The following is a 22,158-nucleotide window of genomic DNA, read 5'->3' on the forward strand; positions in this document are numbered from 1 at the left end:
ATAGATAGATAGATAGATAGATAGATAGATAGATAGATAGATAGATAATAGGGAAGTGATTGAGACCTGGCATTGACCGCTGACCTCTGCATGCGTATGCACACACGTGTACACACACTCACATTAGCATATTCTGTTACTTTCACACAATGTTGCTGGGACTGTCTTGGTTCATCAAGGCCATAGTCAGACTAGATTAGCAGGAAAGTATAGCTGTGGAGTTACCGATAGTTTAGTGATTCAGTGAGATCTGGTGCTGAATGTGGGCAGACTCTAGCTAATCTAAAACACGTCTCAGAAGGAATCAGAGGGAACAGCTGGGCAGTGGTGCCACACGCTTTTAGTCCCAGCACTCAGGAGGCAGGGGCAAGCGGATCTCTGTGAGTTCAAGGCCAGCCTGGTCTACATATTAAGATCCACGACAGCCAGGGCTACACGGAGAAATCCTGTCTTAAAAAAACCAAACAAACAAACAAACAAAAATAATCAGAGGAAATAACGGAAATAACAAATAACTGTGGTTCAAAAATGGAGGCATGGGATATTCCCAGGGAGAGGCGGGGAGAAAGAGGTGGGAGCTGAGACATCTCTTTTAGTCATTTATTTTTCTTCTTGCAAGGCCTCTGTGCTTTAAAACCTTGCTGTCAGGCCAGGTGCAGTGGTTCACAACTTTAATCTCAGCACTTGGGAGGCAAAGACAGGCAAATCTCTGTGACTTTGGGGCCAGCCTGGTCTACATAGAGAGTTCCAGGCCAGACATAAATAAGGAGACCCCATCTCAACAAAATGAAAATGTGCTACAGAGCTGGGGAGATGGCTCATTGGGTAAGGTGACTGACAACATGAGTTCGGATATCCAGAACCAAGCGATTAAAGCCTCTGTCTCCAATGGTGGAGTACTAGCTGTGAACAAACAGCGACCATTCTGTGAGACTGACACTGAGCAGTCAGTAGGCACTCTTTGAGGGCAGTGTTCCCTGAAACAACAATGCCGAGACAGGAGTTTGAAGACGAGATCTATGCCCATGTCAGGTTCCTATCAAAAGTACAGGCATGAAAAAGTAAGTGTGGACACGGACGGAGGAAAGGCGGTTGTTAATAGGCATTCTGAATGATGAGTTCTCGTCTTTGTGGTGGGACGGGGTGCTGTGGAGGCCTGGAAACAAGCATGGCTGTCACCCCACAGTGCTCGGGTCATCCCACCTTGTTTCTGAGCCCCCCACTGGCTGAGAGCTCACCAGTTCAGCTATTGTGGCTGGCAGGCAATCGCCAGGAGTCCACCTGCCTCTGTCTCCTCAGCACTACTATCAAGACCTTCTCCACATCCAGGTTTTGGGTTTGTTTTATTTTTTTAATGCAGGGTCTAGGGCTACTCAGAACTCAGGTCCTCATGCTTTATCAGCTGAGCCATCTTCCCAGTCCCTGAATTAGGAATTTAAAAAAAAAATCTAAATTTGTGTACACATTAGTCATATATTTCTTCAATGATTGAAAACTAGCAGTTAACTTGAAAATGCAGGAGATTGGTTATGGGTGAGCCTGGGAAGGGAGGTGGCTGGAATAGTGTATTCATGACCTTGAGAGAAGCAACTGAAGTCACCGGCCTTGCCGAGAGCCAGTGACGTTACCACATGCTTTCAGGTTAGCATATGTGCTGGGGGTTAGGTTTTCTTATCCTTCTCATCTACATCTTATTTATTTGTTTGTTTATTGTCAGTTTTTTTTCTTTTTCTTCTTTTTGAGATTTATTTCTTTTTATTTTATCCAAATGGGTGTTTTGTGAACTATGTGTATGCAGCACTCAAGGAGGCCAGAAGAGGGCACCAGATCCCCTGCAACTGGAATCACAGATAATTTTGAGCTACCATGTGGGTATGGGAACCATACTGGAGTCCTGCAGAAGGGCAGCAGGCACTCTTAACTGCTGAGCACTCAGGTGCTAAAAGAGAGGTAGAGTTGAGTGACATGGAGCACACACACATCTGTGGCCTCCTCCATGTAGATTCTGAGTCTAGTGACATGTTCATCTCAGGGGAATCTTAAATAGCCTGTCGTGAAAGTTGGATTGTTTAACATTTGTCATTCATGCATGATAATAAATGTTTTACTTATTTTTGTGACTTTTTAAAACTACTACATCACTAGTTATTGCTTCGTTTTTAACGAGAGATGGGAGGTCTCATTAGGTCGTACAGGTTGGCCTCAGACTCCTGGATTCCAGCCGTTCCCATTCCCCACCTGCGGAGCTGCTGGGATCACAAATGTCTGCTACCACATCTAGCTTTAATTACTTTCTCCCCTCACTCTTCTCCTGTAATTATATGTTTTACCCTTCCGTCCCCAGGATCGTCCTAGTGTGGAAGACTGGGATTGTAAATAAGAAGAGACTGCTGCTACAATGAACCTGAGCATTATTGTGGAGTTGGTGCCACACACCGAAAGGCAGTGTGCAAGGCTCTGTGACATAGCTTCCTCCTGTAAAACGGGAATAAGCTGTGTTTTCCGGGCTTCCTATGGTGAAGTTTTACTGTCTTTGTAGGAATATAAAAGGTATATAAACACATACATATAAAAAGCAGTGAGTTACATGTCTGCAGAGATGGCTTAGTGATTAAGAACATGCACTGCTCTTACAGAAGACCTGAGCTCTGTTCCTAGCACCCACGTGGGACAGCTCATAACCACCTGTAACTCCAGCTCTGAGAGGTTTGGTGCCCTCTTCTGGCCTCCCTTGCTAATGTACCCACATGTACGCACACATAGACACAAGCACATACACAGTTTACAAGATGAAATAGATGTGTTTAAAATGTTACACTATCAAAAGTGTTCTTTAGGGCTAAGGAGAGGGCTCAGTGGACAAGCTGTCTGCTTTACAAGCATGAAGGCTTCACTTTGACCACCCTAGAACCCATATAAGAAGCCAGGCATGGTGGCTCACAACCATCTGTAACTCCAGCTCGGGGTGGGGGGGGGGGGTCCAGTGCCCTCTTCTGGCCTCTACAGGCACCAGGCATGCACATGGTACACAGACATACATATAGGTAAAGCACCCTTACACATAATGTAAAAAAAAAAAATAAATTAAATTAAATGCTAGTGGGTTTTGAGAGTTCTGTGTAATTTCTGTTTTCAAATCTGTATAATTTCTGTTCAGAAGGGAGGTGCGTTTTTGTGCGGATATTGAATGTAGTGTTGTCTTTCCTTCATGCTGTCATGTGTCTTTGGAACAGCAAACATGTCCAACTGTGATGAACTCTGATGTGGACTCTTCCTTCCGTGGGCTGCTCTTTTGTTTCTGACCTGAGGCCAGTGCAGCCCTCAATTCTGTTTTGAATTTGCTCTTTTCTGGGGTAGTTGTATAGACTGGTTTTTGCTTCTCCCTCACATATAGGCTGGAATCACTGGTAAAGCCTGGATATTGAGCTGTGGAAAAATCCTATATTTCAATTTTTTAAATATGCTGTTACACTTACTTATTCCATGTGTGTTTCTGCACCATCATGCCACACTGCATTGCGGAGGTCAGAGGTCAACTTCATGAGTTGTTTTTCTCCTTCTACCATGTGGCTTGGAGGGACTGACCTAACGTTTAGGTGCAAGCATCTTCATACACTGAGCCATCTCAGCAGCTCAAACTTCAGTTATTTTAATATAATATTCAGATAATTTTTTTCTTCATCAAACTATGATGATTTGTGTTTTCTGAAATATTTGAACATTTCTTCCAAGTCCTTGAATTTCTTTGTACAAAATTGTCCATAAAAGTTCCTAATTACCAATCAGGCGTGGTGGCGTAAGCCTATAATCCCCACACTCAGGGAGGCAAAGGCAGGCAGATCTCTGTGAGATTGAGGCCAGCCTGGTTGAGAAAGTGACTCTGGGACAGCCAAGGCTACACAGAGAAACCCTGTCTCAAGAAAAAAAAAAAAAAAGTTTCTAATTACTCTGATGCTAGTGAAGCTGCCCTGATATCTCTTTTGGTTCCTGATTAATCGTTTGTTTCACCTTTTTTTTTTTCAATTAACAAATCCGTTTGATACAAGATTAATAAATACTATTCTTTTTCCATAAAATCTTTGCTTTCGTTAGGTGGGGTTTTTTTTTCCATTTCTTTTTTTTTATTTCAGTGGTTTCCTCTTTAATCTTCATTATTTCCTCTGCTCACATTAGGTTCAAGTGACTCTATTTTTTTTTTAAATAAGTAAATAAATAAATGTGCGGCGCGCGCAAGCCGAGGTCACTGATTTGAAACTTCCCGTATTTTTATGCCTTACGTTCCCCTGTAAGGTTAGCCGCATGAAATGGTTTGGATACATTGAGTCTGCCATTGCTTTTCCTTTTACATTTATTTGATTGCTTTTCTTTTGAGACAGGGTCTCACTCTGTAGCCCAGGCTGGTGTCAAACTCACAATGATCCCCCTGTTTCATGCTCTCAGGCACTGAGGTCACAGGCTACCTTCCCACCCCGACAGCTGTGCTTGCATTTTCAATCCAGTCAAAATGGGTTCTTATTTCTCTCTTGATTTGCTCTTCGACCCATGGATTCTTTTTTCAAGATTAATTTGTAGTTTGTTTATATCTATGGGTGTTTTGCCTGCATGTATACATAGGTGCTGTGCACATGCCTGAGAACCGCAGAACCCAGGAGAGGGCATCAGATCCCCTGGAACTAGAGCTTCACATAGGTGTGAGTTGTCATGTGGGTGCTGGAAACTGAACCCAGGTCCTCTGGAAGAGTACCCAGTGCCTTTAAATGCTGAGCTGTCTCTTCAGCCCCTTAATTTTCTTTTAAAATTTATTTGAATAGAATATCTTCATTTATTTTTTGACAGTTTCACACATGGAAACAAGACATCCTAACCCATGCACCCCCATTAAGTTAGTTTTTAGCCACAGATTTTAAGGTCCTGTTCTGAGGAACATAAACAAAGATCATTATGTTCTTTGATGGATCCATGGCTTTAATATTATCAATATCATCAATGCCCTTCATTATCAATAGTGACCTGAAGTCTCATGGTAATAGCAAAGTCCACTCGCTTTATAGCGGCTTATGTCTCCTGTCCCTTGACGTTCAGTTTCTTTGTGTCTTCCTACTTGAAGTACATATGTATGTGCATGTGTATTCATGTATGATTTGTGTATGCGCCAGGTCTGTGTAGAAACGGTGCTGTTGACATACCCTTTCAGCCCAGTGTGGCATTTTATAACAGTATAGTCCAGTTTCTCTTCCTCCGGACTTTGAGCTGTCACATTCCACACCTCATGCTGCATCTTGATTTTTGGTTTAAATGGTTGGCTATGCTTTAAAGAAATGTACATAATGGAAAAACCTCACATATCTCACCAAGCACTTCCCAGTTTTGTTGCTTTTGCCCCTCTGTGCAGGCCTGTGCTTCTGTCTAGCGTGCCTTCCCTCCTGTCTGAAGGACTCCCCTCAGCCTTTCCTACAGTATAAATAGTCAGGCCAAGCATTCACTCAGCTCTCGTGTGTCCTAACGCCTTTATTCTGCCTTCACTTTTCAAAGATATTTTCATTGGGTAGAGAATTTTGAGTTTGATTTTTTTTTCTTACTTTTGGCACTTTAAGAAAGGCATTCTATTGTCTTTGTGATTATAATATTTACAGCCAGGAGTCTGCTGAGTCTGCTGTCATCCTCTGCCTGCTTCTTTTTTGCCTGGACTCAATGTCTCCATTATCCCTGAACGGTTTGTCTTAGTTGCTCCTTTTTTTTTAATATATATATTTTTTTTATTTATTACAAGTTATTCACTTTGTATCCCAGCTGTAGCCCCACCCTTGTCCCCTCCCAATCCCACCTACCGTCCCTCCCTCATCTCCTCCCTGCCCCTTCCCCAGTCCACTAATAGTGAGGACCTTCTCCCCTTTCATCTGACCCTAGCCTATCAGGTCTCATCAGGACTATCTTTCAGTCTTCCTCTGTGGCCTGTTAAGGCTGCTCCCCCCTCAGGGGGAGGTGATCAAAGAGCCAGCCACTGAGTTCATGTCAGAGACAGCCTCTGTTCCCATTACTACGGAGCCCATTTGGAGACTGAGCTGCCGCGGGCTACCTCTGTGCAGGGGGTCTACGTTATCTCCATGAATGGTCCTTGGTTGGAGTATCAGTTGCTCCTTTTGCTGCTATGATAAAATATCCTGACAAAAGCAACTTACCAGAGAGATGATATGTTTGGGCTCACAGTTCAAGATTACAGTCTGTAGGTGGCAGGGAAATGACAGGAATGTGCAGCTGCTGGCCGCATGGTCTCCACAGTCAAGAACCAGAGAGGGATGAAGGCTTATGCTTAGCTCACTTCCAGCTCAGGAGCCCAGCCCAAGGAATGGCACCACCCACAGTGGTGGGTCTTCCTACCTCAATTAACCTAGTCAAGATGATCCCTATAGGGCCCATCTCCCAGATGATTCTGGAGCCCATCACATTAGCAATTGAAATTAGCCATCACACTACTTTTATGTCTTTATCACAATTTTTTAAATTTTATTTCTGTATGTATGGGTGGTTCTGCCTGCATGTGTATATGCTGTGTGAGTGCCCAGGGTTTCCATGGAGGCCAGAAGAGTATGTTGGATCCCCTAGAATTGGAGTTACAGGTGGCTGTGTGCTAGGAACTGATCCCTGGTCCTCTGGAAGCACAGCCAGTGCACTTAACCCAAGTCATTTCTCCAGCCCCTCACCACAAGTTCTGAGTGCTTTTTTTTTGTAGTAAGTACAATGTGACTTCTTTCGTGTCTCTTGTTCTTGACTTTTCATAGACATCTGCATATCTCAGAGTTTCTAACTCTCACCAGATTTGTAAATGTTCCCAACATCATTTCATTAAGAAATACTTATTTTCTTTTTTATATGACTTATTTTATGTGTATAAGTGTTTTGCCTGTGTGTATATCCATACAACATGTGCATTCTTGGCACCTACAGACCCCAGAAGAGAGCATCAGATCCCCTGGAACTATGTAGTTGGTTGTGGACAGGCATGTGGGTGCTGGGGATAGAACCTAGGTCCTCTGAAAGTACAGCTAATGCTTTTACCCACTGAGCCATCTCTCTGGGTATGTCTCATCTCATCCTCTCCTTTACAGATGCCTGCGAGATATACACAAGGCTGCTTGAAGGTGTCCCTAGCTGAATGATACTCAGCCGTGTTTATTTCCTTCTTTCCTTTCTTTTATTAATCTTTTTTTATTTTTATTTGAGTTTCATACATTCATTCAAAAACATTCACTAATATTTTTTCGCTTTACAGCCCATGCAACTTTTTTTTTCAAGACAGGGTTTCTCTATGTAGCCTTGGCTGTCTTGGACTTGCTTTGTGGACCAGGCTGGCCTTGAACTCACAGCGATCCACCTGCCTCTGCCTCCCTGAGTGCTGGGATTACAGGTACGCACCACCATGCTGGCTCGTGCTACATATTTTTATCCCGAACATTGTGTTGTACTTTTCCCGATGCAGGTTGAATTTGAGTCACATGTTTACTCTCCTTGCATTGTCTCAAGTTCAAGGCCAACTTGGGCTACAGAGTAAGTTCCAGATACCATTTGCTCTTTTCATTTCAGGTGGCCCCGTTTGGGTCTGGCATAGCTTCCTCACTGCCAGTATACAGTACACACTGGAGGGGTCCCTACACTCTCTCTTGGACTGTCCTCTTCTATTTCAGCTCTGCCCTGTGAGCTCTAGCCATGGGGTCACCTCAGTGTCTCGGGATTCTCTCTCCCTATCACAAAGTCCACCAGCCTCTACCTGCACTGCCCAGAACCTTGCATCTCCTTCTCCTATGTCAGGGATCCTTGTCCTCTGCCTGTCAGCCACTGCCTTCAAATACCATTTTACCTGTGTTTAATCTAACACTTTGATTGTTTCAGATGACAGAAAATAAATAAATCAAGTGTCCGTTTCTTCATCTTGGCTAGAACCAGAAATCTCCTCGTTCTATTTTTGAGCTTATTAATTATGGGTAGTCAGGCTTATTGATTTACTGTATGGTGTCTGCTCTGCTGTGGTGCTTAGTAATTAAATGTTCACTCGTCATTTATTCTGGGAGGTTTTTTTTAAGGTCTCTCTTTTTTTATGTTTAAACATATATTTCTTTAAATAATCATTTGGGTCTGTAATATGACAGAAGAATCTTTGCTTTCTCAAAAATGATTGTTAGTAACTTAGCTTAATCCTAGCTGAAGCCAAAGTATTCAGAAATTTAAAATACACTTCAGCAATTGAATTTTGGTCCCTAGACCTCTTCATCATTCTTAAAGGGAATCAATCTCCTACACTGCCTGTCATGCCTGGTCTCCAGAAAGGCCTCTCTGGTTTAATCAGGATGCCTTTCTGTTCTCAGCCATAAGGAAGGCAAGCCCACTTTGAGCTGCCCCTTCTGTGTCCTGACTGATACATTGCTCCATTTAAGATACCTTCCCAACAGTATTGACATGCTGACTTCATGCTTGCCTATCAGTGTCTGAAGATGAGCAGGACAGTTGCCCAGGACAGCAAGTATAGTGCTCGGAAGGCAGACCTTCCTTCTTAGGTAAAGTTTTAGTGGCATCCTGTTATGCATGGTAGAAAGTCCAGATTTCTTAGCATGGTTTAAAAGGCGCTTTTTTTTTTTTTTTTTTTTTTTTTAGTTTTCTTTGGCTAAACACCAGCTTTATAATTTCTGCTCCCAACTCTCTCAGCCGTCCATACTAAATGAACCACATTTATTTTTCCCTACGAAGGGAAGGCTTTTGACTTGTAAGGGGGGAGGGAGGGGGAAGCTAGACCAATCTTCTATACCTTGTGTTTAGTCTGTAACAACAGTTTGGACCACTTTGTGCTTTGGGTGTCTATGTGCTATTTGACCACAAGTCCTTTATAAAGATACAGGATGGTATGAGTTCTGGCCCTAACACCCAGCCCAATACAATGGTGTGAAAATCCTAAGTATGCAGCAAGTATTTTTTAAATGAAATGATGAGTCCCGCCAATGGCTAGATGATTAGGTGGTTCACCCACATACGCTAATAACTCAAGAAAACTGAGTCCATGAAGCCATGTGCACTGTCACCCAATGCTGTCATGTCACAGGAGGAAATGTATCTGCCAGCACTGTCACCCCCACTTCAGGTGGCCTTTTAAATTTCTGGAATATCATACTTTGAAGAAAAATAGACTTATTGGCTAATTACTAAATGTGTGGCCTGGTTAGCCAGGGGGTCAAGGAAGAAACACAGTCTATACTATAATTAGTTCAAACAGAAATAAGTGCTTATGTGTGAGCAGCAGAAGTTATTTAGACTAAACAAACAAAAGAAATATAGGAAAAATGACATTCCACTGTTTTTCAAAAATTAAGGCAAAGTGTAGAATCAACACAGAATGAACTCATGTGACTATTGGTAGGTCAACACAGAGACAGGTCAAATCCTGCTACTCATGGAAGCTTAGAGTTGTTCAGGGGTCTCTCAGAGTGGGCATGGCATGGTCTCTCATTAATAGCAGTCTCTTTCCATGGTTAACGAAGAACTGTTGAGTCACCTGAACTCCTTGCTGCAAGAAAACATCACATGCCACTCCAGAATACAGACCTTCCTGTCCCAGCCAGAGTTGGGAACAGTTCCAGGAACCACTGGTTCTGCCCATCAGAACTTAGGCAGGCATACCGAGTCAACTTTAAAACAGTTTCAGCATCCTGATGAGGTAGCTGGCTACTTGACTTGTCCCTGACCACACCCTCCTGAGTAACCAATATACTCTCTGTGATTTACCTGGTCTGGGACTCTTATATAAATTAAATCATCCCTATTGCTGGCTTTGTTCACTTAACATAATGCTTACAGGATGGGTTCACATTGGAGCACAGGCCATTACTTTATTCCTTTTATTTATTTATTTTTCTTTTTGAGACTGAGTCTCGTGAAGCCCATGCTGCCCTCAAACTCTGTGTATAACCAAGGGTAACTGAACTCACAGTCCACTTGCTTCCACACCCCAAGTGCTGGGACTACAGGCATGTACCACCATGCCTGGCCCTTTATCCCCCAGTATGGCTATTATATTCCATTGTTTGGGTATGCCACATTTTATTTATTCACCAGTTACTGGGCATTGGTTTATTTCTATTATATGGTGATTAGGAATAACGTCACTGAGTTTGTTTGTTTTGTATGGCTGTTGTTTCCTTTCTCTTGGGTATGTATGTACCTAACAGTATTGTCTTAGGGTTTTATTGTTGTGAAGAGACACCATGGCCAAGGCAACTCTTACAACAGAAAGTATTTAGCTGGGTTTGGCTCACAGTTTCAAGGGTTTAGTCCATTATCATCATGTCAAGAAGCATCATGGCAGGCAGGCATGGTGCTAGAGAAGGAGCTGAGAGTTCTTGATCTGTGGGGAGCAGAAGGGGACTGAGGGTAGCTTGAGCATCTGAGACATCAAAGCCCACCCCCACAGTGACACACTTCCTCCAACAAGGCCACACCTCCTAACAGTGCCCCTATGGGCCAAGCATTCAAATACATGAGTCTATGGGGGACATATCCATTCAAACCACCACAAATATTATTCTTTATTTTATTTTTTTTATTTTTAGTCATGTGTGTGTGATGTGTATGTGTATGTGTATGCTTAGAAAAGCCAGACACAGGATCCCCTGGAGCTGGAATTAAAGATGGTTGTGAGCCCCTTGACATGGGTGCTGGGAACAGAACTCGGGTCCTCTGGAAGAACAACATATGCTCTTAACCGCTGAGCCACCTCTCTAGCCCCATCCATGGTGTGCAAATCCTGAGGCAAATGCTAACTTCTGTTTCCGAGTTTTGGTGTTTTATTATTGTTGTTGTTTTTCTCCTGTTCCCAAGATGTCTGTGCCATTCTGCATTCCTACCTGCAGGGTCAGAGCTCTCTCCCTACCTTCCCAGTTCCCAGTACTTGTCTGTTTTTATAGCTGTCATAGTGAACATGAAATGGTTTGTCTACGGGTTTTGATTTTTTTTTAATTTCTGATGATGATATCAAGCTTTGTAACATATTTTCATAGTCATTTCTATGTCTTCTTCTTCTTCTTTTTTTTTTTTTTTAAGGAAACTTTGTTCAAGTCCTGTACCAATTTTTAAACTTGGGTTTCTTGTCCTTCTGCCGTTGGGTTGTAAGATAAGGATACTTTTAAATTTACTACATTCTGTTTTATCTGCTTGGGGTGGGTTGGTGCTTGCACGCCACAGTGCACACGTGGAGTTGACTCTCGCCTGCGTCGTGGGTCCTGTTGATGGGAGCTCAGATGGTCAGCCTTGGTGGCAAGCTCCTTTACACGCTGAGCCCTCTTGTTGACCCAGATAAATACTTTTTAGTGTTGGTTTGTGTTTGTATTATCATTGAAACAGTGTGTTAGAAAGGACTGAATGGCCAATCTCATTTTTCTACAGGGACTGAAGATTTATAAGAACAAAAATCATAGTCAATGAGAGAGGCAAAAGGACTCGGCCATCAAAAAGCAACGTGTTTGCCACACGGCCACGATGCGTAAAGGAATACTGAAGGACCCAGAGATTGCTGATCTGTTCTACAAAGATGACCCTGAAGAGCTTTTTATTGACTTGCATGAAATTGGACATGGGAGCTTTGGAGCCGTGTACTTTGTAAGTAATCAGTTGCCCAGGTAGAGCAGATTGAGGAAGCACGAGTTCTGTCTTCTGTGGAGCATGCTTGTGTTCTACATAGAGACGCATGGTCACTGCTGGGGCCGGGTCTGGAATGCTAGGCTCTATTCCTGGGATGGTAAGGCAAAGTGACAAATCTGAAGTAGAGTCCCATGTGTTTCCTGGAGACACTGGGCTCTCCTTCAGCCTCTGCTCTCATTTCTTCACCACAAGGCCTCCAAGCCCTTTGTAACATTTGTTGGTCCTGTGCATTTCAGCTCAAGTGTTACTTTCACAAGACATTTCTTATTCTTCAACCCTCTACCTTTTAACACCTGGTGTTCATGTCAGTTACATTCTAGCACAGTGGTAGTGACACAGGTATGTGTAAGAATGGCTGATTATGTCCCTTACCCTAAATAATATGCACTATGACAACAGAGGTATGTCCATCTCAGTCATTACTGTGTTCCTAGGAACTGATACAATGTCTGCCAATGGTAGGAATTAAATAAATGCAGGAGGATAGATGGATGGATGGATGATGGATGGATGGGTAGGTGGGTAAGAGGATGAATGGATGGATGGTTGATGGATGGATGGGTAGGTGGGTAAGAGGATGGGTGGATGGATGAAGGGATGGATGAATGAATGAGTAGATAGATAGATGATGGATGGGTGGATGGATGAGCGAGTAGATGGCTGGGTGGTGGGTGAGTAGATAGACAGATAATAGCTAGTTAGAGAGATGTACAAAGACGTTTGTTGACAATTACAGAAAGTCACTACCTTCTGATAAACGATACAAGGCTATTCCTAACTCCAAATCCTCCAAAATGTGCATTTTTATTGAGAAAAGAAAGAAATGGCTGAGATGGAAGCTCAGGCCATTCACCTGGAGGTGGTCATGTGAAACAGTTTTTCTACCTGGAATGGCAGGAGGTTGCTTCATCAGAGTAACTTATGTGTCTCAAAGGGCATCAGCCTGTAAAACTAGTTAGGAATAAAGTGTGAGTTCACAGCTTCTTCTCTAATCCTGTTACCAGTCACTCTGGTTTTGTTGTTGTTTTGTTTTGTTTTTTGAGACAGGGTTTCTCTATGTAGCCTTGACTGTCCTGGATCCACTTTGTAGACCAGGCTGTCCTTGAACTCACAGTAGTCCACCAGCCTCTGCCTCCCTGAGTGCTGGAATTACAAGTGTGTGTCTCTGTGCCCAGCTTCCAATCCCTCTCAAGTGGCCTCAGGCTCAACTGTCTGGTATGGCACTTCTTCAGTTGTCCTTCCCAATGAGGTTTCCCATCTTCAGCCTGTCCTTTTGCCTCGAGCGTCACCTTGAGTGTCCTCTGAACCCTTCTGCAGCCCTTGGCATCTGTGCTCAGCACTGCGGTCATCTCCCTTCATCCCCACCCCATGCTCCCCTCACTATCATACCATTGGCTGAGTTTCCTGAGGCTGAAGGGAAGGACTATTTTCTATGTAATGGCCCCATGTTAGTCTTAAGTTTTTACTATAGTATTAAATGCCGAAGCAAAATCCTGTTTCCTTCTTCACACAGATTTTTTTTTAAGTATTTTTAATTATAAATAAATCATGCATAAAGAAGTACACACACACACACACACAAACACACAATTAGCCTGGGTGTAACTCAGAGGTAGAACCATTATCTAGCAAGTACCTCCCTGTAAGTATATATAATTAAAGCAATTATTAAAAGGCAATCTCTGGAGAATTGCCAGGACAAGAATGGTGCCATGTCTTAGAAGTCCCTCATATGTCCTTCCTGTCCCGGGGCCCCCACTCTCTGCTCCCCTGAGGAGTGTCACTGTCCATATTTCATGGTGCATGTGCTCTTGCTTTCCTTTATATGTTACTGTTACTTTGATACCCCGAGGCAAGGTAACTTTGAAGTTCTTTAAAATGGAAACATCCAGGTCTTGGCTAGATGGCTCAGTTGCTAGAGCTGGTACTGGTCTTGCAGATGACCCAAGTTTGATTGCTAGCACCCCTGTAAGGCAGCTTGCAATCACTATAACTCCAAGCTCAGGGGATTCAACGCCCTCTTCTGGCCTCCACAGGAATCCACATGCACATGGTGCACAGAAACTCAAACAGGTGTGCGCGCAGGCGTGCTCACAGCACACACACAAGCACACACACACAGAGAGAAATAGAAGTGGATAAATCTATTAAACTTTTAAAAATAAAATAAAGTGGAATTCTTCACTCACTCATTTCTGACATGCTTTTCTTGCTCAGCTGCCCTTCCCTCCCTCCTTCTGTTGGCCTATAACCAGTTCATCCTCCCTGAATCACTCTTGGCCAAAGTCAGATGGTAGCCTCAGTCTCTACCTGACCCTTCTGTTCTAAGAAGCAAGCAGAGGCTTTCCAAGGTCCCAGTGTCTCACGGCAAATACGGAAAACCAAGCATTCTCTGACACTTAGAAACAAGCTGTTGTAACAGGGTGGTGAGACCCACCTCACAGAACACAGTGGTTGCTTCAGGAGCTGACTCCTGGCATTTTGACTTGTGTTTGCTCTTTTGAATAAAACTGTTGTGGAAAGACTAGCACAATGCCCTGTGTATAGCAGGTACTAAATATGTCTCTTGTTTCTAACAGTCAACCAGAAAAATCACAGAGGGACCTGGGAGGCTTTGATGCCCACAGGTGGCTACAGTCTATACTGTCTGTACACAGAACTGTATTCACTGAAGACAGGTGAAAAGGAAGCCAATGTTTTAATATAAAATTTAAAAAAAAAAAAGTTGAGCCTAGTGGTACATTCCTTTAATCCCAGCACTCAGAAGGCAGAGGCAGGTGGATCTCTGTGAGTTCCAGTCCAGCCTGATCTACAGAGTGAGTTCCAGGACAGCCAGGGCTACACAGAGAATCCCTGTCTCAGAAGACCAAAAACATTACCCTTTTGTCTAATGTGGACAAGTAGGCAGTGCCTAAAAGAAAGATTCACCATTGGTCAGTATAGCTGTTGTCATTAATTCACCGTGTATGTCACACCTACCCTCTGGTCAGTGGATCCTTCCTCTTTTTATTCACCGCTGTACCTAAGAACACCTTACCATCCCTTTTGTCTCTGTCTACTTATTTGTGTCTTTGGGGGGTTTGAGGCTTTGGGGTTTGTTTGGTTGGTTGGTTTGCTGTTTTTTTGTTTGTTTGTTTTGTTTTGTTTTGCAGTGAGGGTGGATCAAGGCTTGTGCACACTAGGCAGGCAAGTGGCTGGCCTCTAAGCTACATGCCATCCCTGCTTTGACTTGTCTCTTTAACCTATTAGAGGAGATATGTGTGCCAGGCACATTTACCCACAATTCTGTCCCTGCCATTTAGCACGGTGACTAACAGGTGTGAACACATAAGAAGTATTTGTCCTGGATCTGGTGAGAAGGCTCAGTGGGCAAAGGAGACTGCCACCAAACCTGACAGCCTGAATTCAATCCCCAGAACGCACATGGCAGAAAGGTCAAACTAACTGGTACAAGTTGTCTTCTGACCTCCGCATTCACAGTGGCACCACTACCACCAAATACAAAAATAAATGTAAAAACAGTAAGATTTGCCGGCTGGATGAGTGAGTGATGGGAAACTCATAGTTCCTGGTATGACTAATTAGTATTTTTCATGAATCATAGTTTTATGACTTATTATTTATTCATGAATCTAGCCAGTCCTAAAGACCAGAGTCCATTCTATAGCCATGCCACCCTGAGCAGGCCTCATCTCCTCTGATGTCAGAGGCTAAGCAGGGTCCGGCCCAGTTAGTACTGGGATGGGAGACAAAGATCCTGCAACCTTCTACACTGCAACTCCTGTTGACTCTATAGCCTAGGGCTTTACATGGAGAGGTGCCAGGAAATGCTTTGAAAGCGACTTGTGAGCTCTTCCAGCCCTTGTGGAACAAACCAGCTGAGGGTGTATGTTTCACTCAGAGCCTAAGTGTTACCAGATGACATACCCCCACGGTTTGCATTTACACATGCAGTTGGCAGCACTAGTAAACAGGATGGTGAGATGCAGGGAAAGGGAAAAGCAGGTGGAGCCTGTTTGTTCTGTCACCCAGGCCACTGTAACGTCTGCAGTTTTCCAGTGCTTCCTCAGAGAGTCTGCCCACCCTCCACAGGTCGCCTCTGTCATCACCCCAACCACATCGATGTTGGCCTTCATCTTAGGCTCAATTAGCAGAACAGAAGAAAAACTTGTGTTTGGTCTTATACTTTTATCAGGGGCTGGCTCAGGGGTTACAAGCACTTGCCGCTCTTGCAGAGGTCCTAAGTTTGGTTCCCAGCATGCACATCAAGGTGATTCAAAACTACCCGTAAGCTCAAGGTGTCCACCGCCCTCTTCTGGCCTCCACAGGCACTCCATTCATGTTCAAAACTCACACCCAGGCACACTTATACACTTAATTTAAATAAAAATAAAATCTAAAAAGTAAATAAATAAATAAATAAATAAATAAATAAATAAATAAATAAATAAATAAGCACAATTGTCTTTATAAACTAGCAGACAATCTGGAGAATGACTAAGAGACAATAATAAGCTGACAATAAGTTCTCAGAAAGTATGTCTGTAGTCTGAGATTTTTGTCCAAAGCTTCCAAGACCATTTAATTCTACTGGAGATATAAAATGTAATTCTAAATTCCCAGGATAACTGTAAGTATGCAGAATTCAGCCTGGGCATCGCGAAAGATAGATTGTGCGTAATCCCCTCTCCTGTTGTAAAATGTTTATCATTTATTGTTGTTGTTGTTACTACTATTATATTAAAGCATGATATAGCCACATATGCCTCACACCCCTGTATCCCAGTGCTAACAGGAACAGAGGCAGGAGAATGACAGGGAGTGAGGGGCTTGCAGGGTGCCAGTATAGCTCCAGGTTCAGGGAATAAGGCGTACAGCGATAGATGGGAGACTCAGTGTCCCCCTCTTGCCTCCACACACACGTGCACACACACAGCGCGCGCGCACACACACATGTACACAGCCCCTTCACGTGTCTATAAGAAAATCAACAGGGAAATTGTTTCCCAATTTCCAGCCCCGCACCAGTGGGTAGAGCGCATGAGCAAGTGTTCTCGGTGAGGACCAGCTCGTGCTGACTTCAGATGTCAGCGGGCAGCGCTGACCGTCAGTGTCCATAGTGAGCAGTTACATGGTGACACTGTCTAATGCCACTCAAGTCTCCTCTCCTCTTCTCTCTCCTGCTCCCTGACCCTGGGGTGAGGAAGGCCTCACACACGCGGGGCAAGTGCTCTCCCAATAAACCATATCTCTATCCTGTTTTCTTTCTATAAGTGTGAAGAATTTGATTTTTTTTTTCAGGTTAGAATGTGGCTCAGTCACCCAGCAAGCCCTATGCATGGATTTTGTTTGTTTGTGGTTCAGGGCTGGAACCTAGGACCTCAATCCTGCTAAGCAAGTACTCTGCCCATGGCCGACTCCCAGACCAAGATTTTGTTTTTAACGAAAGTCTATCTGGACCTTCTAAATCAATAATTACCATATATATGCCTTTCAGAAGGCCTTCAGAATTAAAAACAGTTAACTAGTAGATACTTCTTTTATATAATAGATCCTGTCACTTTAGTGAGCATAAAAATTATTTTACCGTGCATCCATTTTATCCTGCACTTTAATATCAGGAATCCCAGATAATTCTATATCTCAGATGCTTACTGAATGGTACAGCAATTAAGATGGGGGAGGTGTGCATTCATCTGTTGATTACCTGGTTCTTTTTCTAAAGATTTGTTTATTTTTATTTTGTATATATAAGTGTTTGTCTGCATGTGTGTGTGTGCAATGCCCACAGAGGCCAGGAGAGGGTGCCAGATCCCCTGGAACTGGATGCTTGTGTACCTCAGGAACTGGCCTGGGTCTCCGTAAGAGCAGCCAGAGCTCCTTCTTAAAGCTGAGCCCTCTCTCCAGCCTCGTGTCTCTTGATTTCATTTCGTGGTTGATCTTGTATGTTTAGCTCGTTCTGCATTGTTGGGCATCTAACAGGGAGAAACTGGACTTCAGTAAATTTGCTTTCCTTTCATTTGACCATGTATTTTCTTGAAGTCTGGCCCTTTCTTGTACTATAACTCAACACATGTTACACAGCAAGGAATAGGAGAAGCAGCCCCTATGAAACCAGGATAGAGTGGCTCTCTAGCCTGTCAGTGGGAGTATCTTTAAACTACATTGAAGAACTGTGAGGACAAATGCCCCAAGGCCCTAGTCCAGAGCTTAAATGAAGGTGACTATATATCAGAACTTATTTTTCTTCTCGTCTCTTATCACAGGCAACGAATGCCCACACCAACGAGGTGGTCGCTATTAAGAAAATGTCCTACAGTGGGAAGCAGACCCATGAGGTGAGTCAGTGCCATGCCCAAGCACATGTGCCAAGTTAGGATGAGGTTAGCCAAGTCTTGAGTTCTGGTGTCCCACAGAGGAGAGCAGCTAGTCTTGAATTCTGAAATACTGCCATGGGCAGCTAGTCAGCATTCTTGAAATACTGCCATGTGTATTTCAAAGTGTGGATGGGAAGAGTCCACTGTTCCGACCACAGAGAGGTGGCTAGCATCAGAGATAACGAACATGCTAGACTACCCTCTTAGGATAATTACAGTCTGAAGACATGTAAGGTATTCCATCAACACATGTGATTAGTCTGTGTCCACTATACACCAAACAAAGCCTTCCAAAAAATGTAACTCATATAATATATCTAAGCATTCACAATGTTGTTCTTTTTTTTTTTTCTCTCTCTCTCTCTTAAACACAAGGACAATTTTGTAAGAGTTTAAAAGAAAACTGTGCTAGGACAGGCAAGCTGTAAACCTCAGTGACTGCCTGGTAAGAGAGGAAGAATGAAAATGAGAAGAGAAAAAAAGGTCATTTAAACTGGTGTGGAGGTCAGGCACATGGCAGACAGGGAGGGAGGCTCTAGAGAAATAGTAAAGAGAAATACACATGGCAATATTTCAGAATTCCAAGCTAGCCTGGTCTAATAGTAAATTCCAGGACAGCCATGGCTACACAGAGAAATCCTTTCTCAAAACAAACAAACAAACAAAAGAAAAAGAAAAGAAAACCCACAGAGAGAAAGAAAAGAGAATTTATCCTCTTCTGAATCCCTCAGTGAAGTGGGCCAGCTTAGGAAGCTGTGTAGGTGGAGCACAAAAAACTACTGGCCACATTTTGTCCCTTGTGGGGCCTAAAGCTTTCTGATTCCGCATCTGAGCAAATCACTTTGCAGCATAGAACATGAAGATGAGTAGCGGTTTTATTTTGATACATTTGATGAGAGATTTGGGCCTGAAACTATGGTACAAGGTAACTAGCTGGATCATTTATTAAACATTTACCTTGTGTCCATCTATGTATATGAATCTGCACGCACTTGATAAATGCTGTTTTCGGTTTGAAAATTAAACACTGTTTTTCTGGTTTCCATAGAAATGGCAAGATATTCTTAAGGAAGTTAAATTCCTACAGCAGCTGAAGCATCCGAACACCATCGAGTACAAAGGGTGTTACTTAAAGGAGCACACTGCTTGGGTGAGTCCATCTCTTTTCTTTTATCTCCATTAATGTTTAAAGTGATTTATTTGAAGCTGAGCGTGGTGGCTCACACCTGTAATCCCAGCCCTCAGGGAGGCAGAGGCAGGTGGATCTCTGTGAGTTCGAGGTCAGCCTGTTCTAACATTGAGAGTTCAGGACAGTCAAGGCGACACAGAGAAACCCTGTCTCAAAAAATATGTATTTATTTGCGCTATATAGCTGTGAATCCTGCTTCTGTCCCATTTTGCTTTTGTAATCGGTTATTTAACACTTATCTATGCTTTGCCAGTGTGTGTGTGTCGTATGGTATGTGTTCCATAAGATTAAATATGCTGGTCTGGTCTATTGAAAACACCATTCTGAAAACGTTTAGCCAAGAGATAGTAGAGAACTAATGTCATCTTGTAAAGCCCAAAATTGAATCCTTTTAATTTCCCAGCATTTCTAAACATTACATTTATTCTGTGTGCGCATGCGCACTTTTGACACATGGCGGTCAGAGGTCAACTTGTGGAAGTTGTTTTATTCCATCCACAAAGCGTGTTCCAAGGATTGGCTTCAAGTCGTCAACAGTGAGTGCCTTTACCCACTGAGCGGTCTAGCCAACCCTCATCTCTGAATTGTTTTTTAAGATTTATTTATTTTAATTTTGTATGTAGGAGTGTTTTGGCCGCACCTAGGCAGGTGTGCCCCATGTGTGCGGTGCTCACAGAGGTGAGAAGAGGGCTTCGGATCCCTCAGAACTGGAGTCATGGACAGCTGTAGCCCTGTGCTGGGGCCAGAGCCCGGGTCCTCTTCGGGAGCAGACGCTGCCCTTAAGCGCAGAGTCCTCTCTCCAGCCCTCAGTCTAGAAGTCTGTCTTTGCCGCCTCCACCCTCCTCCCATTCTGCATGACCAAAACTCTGACACTTCACCAGACACTGCCCACCGCATGGCTTTTTTTACAGAATGATGCCACCACCGTGTAAACTGGAGTCGGGAGCCCTTCCATGCTTTTTTTTTTTTTTTTTTTTTTAAGGTGGCTGTCACTGTTTGACACTGGCATGTCACAGGCCAATGAGAATGTAAAGGGGGTAAACTTCGTAGTTAATCACATTGGGTGTTTCAGCTTAAAGACTGATATACCTGTCGAGGATGGGCTGCTTGTGATGAGGACTTTCTGGATCCCATTGCCAACAGGAAATAGACATTCTGTTCCCAAGCATGTGTGCAAGCACTGCTCTAGGAGCTCACTTTGGTGTCTGTGTGTAAGTGCATTTCTGTGTGTGTGTATGCATGTGTGCACATGTATTTCTGTGTGTGTGTGTGCAGTTCTGTGTGTACATGTATGCACTTGCATTTCTGTGTGTGTGTGTGCCTGTGCATTTCTCTGTGTGTGCACTGTGCACTTGCATTTTCTGTATGCACTGCAGTGTTTCTCTGTATGTGCATGTGAGTGCCACAGGTTGAAAGTCAGGTGTCTTCCTCAGTCACTCTCCATCTGATTTGCTGAGACAGTGCCTCTTGCTAAACCTGGAACTTGCTGATTTGACTGGACTGGACAGCCACTGAGCCCCAGGGAAGCCTGGGTCACCTCCCCTGCCCTGGGATTACAGGCGCACAACCGGATGCCAGCATTTACTGGGAGGCTGAGCTCTGATCCTCATGCTGGCAAGCACTCTCCCCACTGAGTGGTTCTCCAGCCCAAACAGTCCCTCAGCTCTCTAGAGCCACTGCTTCCTGTCTGAACAGATGTCAATCAAAGGAGCATCTTCTCAGGAAACCAGTTGCTCTGGGCAACCTCAGCTGCCGTGGAGGAGTCTGGAGAGACCTCACTTGGGCAGGCTAAGTGCTGCACTTTCCAAGTAACTTTCCAAGTCTCAGCAGAGCCTCGGGGACTCTTCCTCCCAGCCCTGTTTACTCTTCAGTCCCATGGGATTCTAGCCAGCTTCATTACCTGGTTTCCATCTGTAGCTAGTTTGACTACTAGTTAGAGGGTACTTCTAGGCACGGAGCTGCAAGAGGTGGGGAGACAAACAGCACCAAGAGTCACTAGACCATGAAGTAGCCATGTAGAAGGAAAGGGAGCTGAGACCTGCCCAGCGCATGACAGACCAGCAGGGCTCTCAAGGGCTTAGCGTGAAGAGCCGAGAAAAAGCTCTTGTGACAGCAATCCTGAGGGTCTTTTAATACACGTCTTTAAGAGAAAAGAAACACAGCACAACTAACTCCCTCCTGTGCAGTGTTAAAGTTGTGTGGGAGGGAACATGGTGACTCAAGTAGGGCTCTGAGTTCACAGTGGGGCACAACCAATACACACAGCAGAAAGTGCCATCTGAGTCTGGGCTGGCATGCAAACCACAGTCCTCCCAGTTATGCTGGGCTGGGCTTATTTCAAGCTTTAGACAGTATGGACACAGAGAATGGCTGACGGGGGAGGGGTGTCTTTTTTTCTTTGTTTGTTTGTCTTTTTTTTTTTTTTTTTTTTTTGGTGACAGGTTTCTCTATGTAACCCTGGCTGTCCTGGGACTCACTCTGTAGAGCAGGGTGCCCTTGAACTCAAAGAGATCTGCCTCCTGAGTGTTGAGGTTAAAGGCATGTGCCAGCACCGCCCTGTGAATGGAGGTTTTCTGTTTACTTTTGCTGCTAAGGATTGAGCCCCAAATAAATCAGGTGCAAAGTCCTGAGTTCAACACAGATTCTTCTGGTTTGTGTGTTCCTTGACACTTTCTAAGTTACACATTTTATCTTACAACAAATAAAAAACAAAGTCTAACCACTTAAAACCTTTTATGAAACAAGACAGTGTGGAAAGAAGGAACTAGGTCAGAATCAGCAATCTCAGCTTGACCGTCCACAGTGGCGACTTCTATATCAGCCCTCACACAGTCTGAGGCCAGGTCCAAGGGAAAGGTGACAAGAACTGAAAGGTGGGAAATCATGAAAACCAATTCATTATCAGGTGACTAG

At 43.8% G+C, this 22,158-nt stretch overlaps 1 protein-coding gene across 2 annotated transcripts in view; it reads left to right on the forward strand.

Moving 5' to 3' along the window:
• Positions 1-22,158, forward strand: part of Taok3 (TAO kinase 3) — a 168,492-nt gene that overhangs the window by 73,173 nt on the left and 73,161 nt on the right. The window contains exons 1-4 of one of the 2 annotated variants that reach the window (XM_055605745.1): positions 2,453-2,550; positions 11,425-11,637; positions 17,946-18,017; positions 19,105-19,206. In XM_055605745.1, the coding sequence (XP_055461720.1) occupies positions 11,518-11,637; positions 17,946-18,017; positions 19,105-19,206 (294 nt within the window). In that variant the 5' untranslated portion in view covers positions 2,453-2,550; positions 11,425-11,517. Of the gene's footprint in view, positions 1-2,452; positions 2,551-11,424; positions 11,638-17,945; positions 18,018-19,104; positions 19,207-22,158 lie in introns of those variants that run through there. The other variant, XM_055605744.1, reaches the window with a different exon arrangement.

Source organism: Psammomys obesus, unplaced genomic scaffold (assembly GCF_907164565.1).
Source record: "Psammomys obesus unplaced genomic scaffold, mPsaObe1.curated_primary_1811, whole genome shotgun sequence".
Classification (NCBI taxonomy): Eukaryota; Metazoa; Chordata; class Mammalia; order Rodentia; family Muridae; genus Psammomys; species Psammomys obesus.